We start from the raw sequence: 5,008 nt of genomic DNA, 5'->3' as shown, positions 1-5,008 counted from the left end.
GCAGTGGCTGGATCTCAGCTCACTGCAAGCTCCGCCTCCCGGGTTCACGCCATTCTCCGGCCTCAGCCTCCCGAGTGCTGGGACTACAGGTGCCCACCACCTCGCCCGGCTAGTTTTTTGTATTTCTTAGTAGAGACGGGGTTTCACCGTGTTAGTCAGGATGATCTCGATCTCTTGACCTCGTGATCTACCCGTCTCGGCCTCCCAAAGTGCTGGGATTACAGGCTTGAGCCATCGCGCCAGGCCTAAAAATTTTTTTTTTAAAAAAGTATATTACGCCCAAACGCAGGGGTGCTTGCCTGTAATCCCAGCACTTTGGGAGGCCTAGGTGGGCAGATTGCTTGAGCTCACGAGTTCAAGACTAGCCTGGGCAATATGGCAAAAGTCCTCTCTCTCCAAAAACTACAAAAATCAGTCAGGCATGGTGATGCACGCCTGTAGTCCCAGTTACTTGGGAAGCTGAGGTGGGTGGATTACTTGAGCCCAGGAGATGGAGAATGTAGTGAGCCATGATTGTGCCACTGCACTCCAGCAGCCTGGGCAAGAGAGTGAGACCCTGTTTAAAAAAGAAAGAAAGAAAAAAAAAAGTAATACATTAGGTTACATTGCAGAGATGAGAAAACACACCCAATAAAATTTAAAAAAATACAACTAGCCAGTTGTTATAGATATTTGGGTTTAGTGATCGATTTCCTATGACAGATAGCATCATACATAGAACCCAAAAGTGCTATCATCTCAAACTTTGATGTAAGTGAAGATAAGGACTTATAGTAAACTGAAAGATACATAAAAGTTTGAAAAAATGTTTTATAAAATGCTAGGGAAAACTGGTTTGAAACAAATAATTTGGTTTATATGTGATTTTTAAATAGTTATGTACGACTATGTTAATAATACTGTATATAGATATAGCTATTCACCTGTATCCTCAATGTTTATATACTGAAGTTGGTAAAAACTTTTAGAGTATTTTCTCAATAGAGTAAGTGGTTATATCTTTTATTCAGGTCCTCAATGTTTAGGCACATATAGCACATTGTATTTTTATTTTTAAAATTTGGTTTTTTTCTTTTATTAGAGACAGGGTCTCCCTATGTTGCCCAGGCTGGTCTCAAACCCCTGGACTCAAGGGATCCTCCTGCCTTAGACTTCCAAAAGTGCTGGGACTACAGGCATAAGCCACTGCGTCTGGCCCTGGCACATTATTTATAGTACGAAAACACCAAGAAACCATCATTAACTTTATAATAATCAATTACAACAAACTCTTACGGAGTTTTAGTATAATTTGCTTTTTCATAGATCACAGAAATCTTCCAGATTGGAAATTCACAAGAAAAAATTATTTTCAGAAATTACTCATGAAACTCTAAAGATAATAAATAATAGAAATCTTATTTCAGATGTCCTCCAGATAGGTATACTTTTTACAAAACCACAGCTTGGTGTATCCACAGAGCTGTTTTCAAATAATGACAATAAGATATACATGAGATACACTTAAAAAAAAAAAAAAAACCTGGATGGGTGCAATGGCTCACACCTAAAATCCCAGCACTTTGGGAGGCTGAGGCAGGTGGATCACTTGAGTCCAGGAGTTTGAGACCAGCCTGGGGAACATGGCGAAGCCCTATCTCTACAAAAGATACAAACATTAGCTGGGCATGATGGTGTGTGCCTGTAGTCCCAACTACTAGGGAGGCTGAGGTGGGAGGATAGCTTGAACCAGAGAGGTCAAGGCTCGGTGAGCTGTGATCTACTCCAGCCTGGGTGATAGTGAGACACTGTCTCAAAAAAATAATCACCAAAACCCACAAGAATGTATCATTACTGTGCATGGGTGTGCATTAATTTGGCTAAAAAATGTATGTATGTTGTCAAGTGGGACCAGGACCAACTCCCCCGGCTGATGGGAAGTCAAGAGCTGCTGTTTTGAAAGAGCCTCCATTTGGGCCTTGATGTCCTCTGCCTTCTTCTGTTCACTAACCTTAGCCTGTTGCTCAACTGCTTGTGCCTTTTCTTTCTCCACTCTGCAGGAAAAAAAGGAGAAACTTATCAGAAACTACCCTATTAGGCATCTAACATCTAATATAAGTGAAATCTGGTTGATTTTCACATCATACAAAGGTATGATATTATCTCAATTTAAAAATAAAACATTTGGCTGTGTGAGGTGGCTCATGCCTATAATCCCAGCACTGTGGGAGGCCGAGGCAGGCAGATCACTTGAGGTCAAGAGTTCAAGACCAGTCTGGCCAACATGGTGAAACCCCATCTCTACTAAAAATACAAATGTTAGCCAAGGCCGGGCACAGTGGCTCAGGCCGGGTGCGGTGGCTCATGCCTGCAAATCCCAGCATTTTGGGAGGCTGAGGCAGGTGGGTTGCTTGAGGTCAGGAGTTCGACCCCTCTCTAGTAAAAATATAAAAAATTAGCCAGGCGTGGTGGTGGCTGTCTGGCTGAGGCAGGAGAACTGCTTGAACTTCGGAGGTGGAGTTTGCAGTGAGCCGAGACTGCGCCACTGCACTCCAGCCTGGGTGACAGAGCGAGACTCCGTCTTGGGGGGAAAAAAAAAAAGTTGGCCAGGCGTGGTGGCACATGCCTGTACTCCCAGCTACTTGGGAGGCTGAGGCAGGAGAATTGCTTCAATCTGGGAGGCAGAGGTTGCAGTAAGCTGAGATCGTGCCACTGCACTTCAGCCTAGCTGACAGAGCAAGACTCTGTCTCAAAAAAAAAAAAAAAGAGAGAGAGAGGACATTACTAAACTATTCACCGCTAGCACTTAAAATCAAAGGTGGAGTAAAGTCAAGCTAGGACTTTACTGCACTGAATAAACGATTAAACTGATAATTCTTTCACCCCAGGTAGGGTAGCTCATGCCTGTAATCCCAGCACTTTGGGAGGCCAAGTTGGGTGGATCGCTTGAGCCCAGGAGTTCAAGATCAGCCTGAACAACACAGCAAAACCCCATCTCTGTACAAAAACTACAAACATTAGCTGGGCCTGGTATCATGCACCTATAGCCCTAGGTACTGGGGAGGCTGAGGGGGGAGGATCACTTGAGTCTGGGAGGCAGAGGTTGCAGTGAGCCAAGATTGTGTCACTGCACTCCAGCCTGGGTGACAGGGCAAGATCCTGTCTCAAAAAAAAAAAAAAAAAAAAAGTAATTTCCTGATTCTGAAGTGATAAAATCTTCAAATAGTTGACCAGGTATTAACCATTTCCTTACCTCTCAGCAAATGCCCTGATCTCCCACAATTCCAGCTCTTCTTCTGCTACCCAGGTTTCAATAATAACAGGGCCAGTTTGCTTGGGCGTTTCTGGTCTCTTTGGCCGCAGTGCACTTGATCGAAGGCCTTTCCTCTGAGGTGTAGGTGTTTCTTTGGAAAGGAAATCAGAGTATTTTAAGCAATATTGCTTCTAAAATTAAAGTACTTCTGGCATCTTCTATCATGAAAAATAGTGGTTGGCAAACTTTTCCTCTTAAATTGCCAGATGGTCTCTGCTGCAGCTACTCAGCTGTGCCTTTGTATCATGAAAGCAGCCAAAGACAACACATAAGTGAGTAAATGTGGCTGTGTTCCAATCAAATTTCATTTATCAAAGCAGGGTAGGCCAAGGCTCATGGGCTGTGGTTTGCTGACCCCCAAAATAAAAGGCTTATTAGCCTTTATACAACCTGTTTCTTCTACTTGGAGCACTATTCCTAGCCCCCACTGCTCATCTGACTAATGTCAATTCATCCTCCAGACCCCAACACGAATTCAACTTCCTACAAAAGACTAGCATGTTCTTCTCACACTTGGGTGTACAATATGTGTTTCCCTATCACCGCATACAGAAGGGGGATTTGAGAGTTACCAATATAAAGGGGAGATCTGAAACCTAAGAATAGATAAAATCTCCTCATAAAAAGATTTAAAAAATAAAAAGTAGGGAGGGACAAGCATTGACCCTTCCCATATATTCAATCACAAGGAAGCAGCAGAAGGAAACAGAAATGGTAGCAGGACCTGAATCGTACAAAGGGATACAAATCAAAGAAAAGTGATTTTAGGGGGCTGCAGTGGTTTGCATCAAAGGCTGTGGGGTCAAGGAGACTGAAGGCCTGTCAGGGACATCTTCCATCTGTTTCTCTGCCCATCAACAGAGCTCTTTCTGTGCCAGGATGACCTTGTGATTTTTTTTTTTTTTTTTTGGAGACAGAATCTCACTCTGTTGCCCAGGCTGGAGTACAGTGGTGTGAACTCAGCTCACTGCAATACCCCCATCCCGGGTTTACCAATTCTCATGCCTCAGCCTCCCAAGTAGCTGGGACTACAGGTGTGTAATACCACATCCAGCTAATTTTTGTATTTTCAGTAGAGACGGATTTCACCATGTTGGCCAGGCTGGTCTTGAACTCCTGACCTCAAATGACCTGCCTGCCTCGGCCTCCCAAAGTGATGGAATTACAGGCGTGAGCCACTGCGCCTGGCTGCTGTTTTAATTAAGCTAAAATTTATCATCCACTAGGAACAGGTGTTGCTTCATCAGTGCTCTTTTCAAAAAGGTTATTCTCCAAGAACTCCCAAGTTAATTTAATCAAGTTTCAAAAATTAAGTGTATACATTTGGGGAGAAGTAACTTTTATAAAAACACTATGTTTCTATCTAAGGACATTATCTTTTTATTTATTTATTTATTTGGAGACAGTGTCTCACTCTGTTGCCCACGCTAGAATGCAGGGGCACAATCTTGGCTAACTGCAACTTCTGCCTTCTGGGTATAAGTGATTCTCCCACTTCACCCTTCCAAGTAGCTGGGACTACAAGTGTGCACCACCATACCTGGCTAATTTTTGGTATTTTCAGTAGAGACGCAGTTTTGCTATGCTGGCCAGGCTGGTCTCAAACTCCTGATCTCAAGTGAAGTGCCCGCCTCAGCCTCCCAAAGTGCTGGGACTATAAGCTTGAGCCACATGCCTGGCCTGTATTTCTTTTCTTTTCTTTTCTTTTTTTTTTTT

At 43.4% G+C, this 5,008-nt stretch overlaps 1 protein-coding gene across 1 annotated transcript in view; it reads right to left on the bottom strand.

Moving 5' to 3' along the window:
- Positions 1-5,008, bottom strand: part of BPTF (bromodomain PHD finger transcription factor) — a gene marked incomplete at its 5' end in the record, with an annotated part of 157,205 nt that overhangs the window by 58,905 nt on the left and 93,292 nt on the right. The window contains 2 exons of the mRNA XM_012001071.1: positions 1,991-2,033; positions 3,233-3,383. Coding sequence (XP_011856461.1) covers positions 1,991-2,033; positions 3,233-3,383 — 194 coding nt within the window. The remainder of the gene's footprint in view (positions 1-1,990; positions 2,034-3,232; positions 3,384-5,008) is intronic.

The sequence above is a fragment of the Mandrillus leucophaeus genome, unplaced genomic scaffold, assembly GCF_000951045.1.
Source record: "Mandrillus leucophaeus isolate KB7577 unplaced genomic scaffold, Mleu.le_1.0 Scaffold1, whole genome shotgun sequence".
NCBI lineage: Eukaryota > Metazoa > Chordata > Mammalia > Primates > Cercopithecidae > Mandrillus > Mandrillus leucophaeus.
Note: the sequence above shows the minus strand (reverse complement) of the source record. Positions and strands in the feature narration are given on the sequence as shown.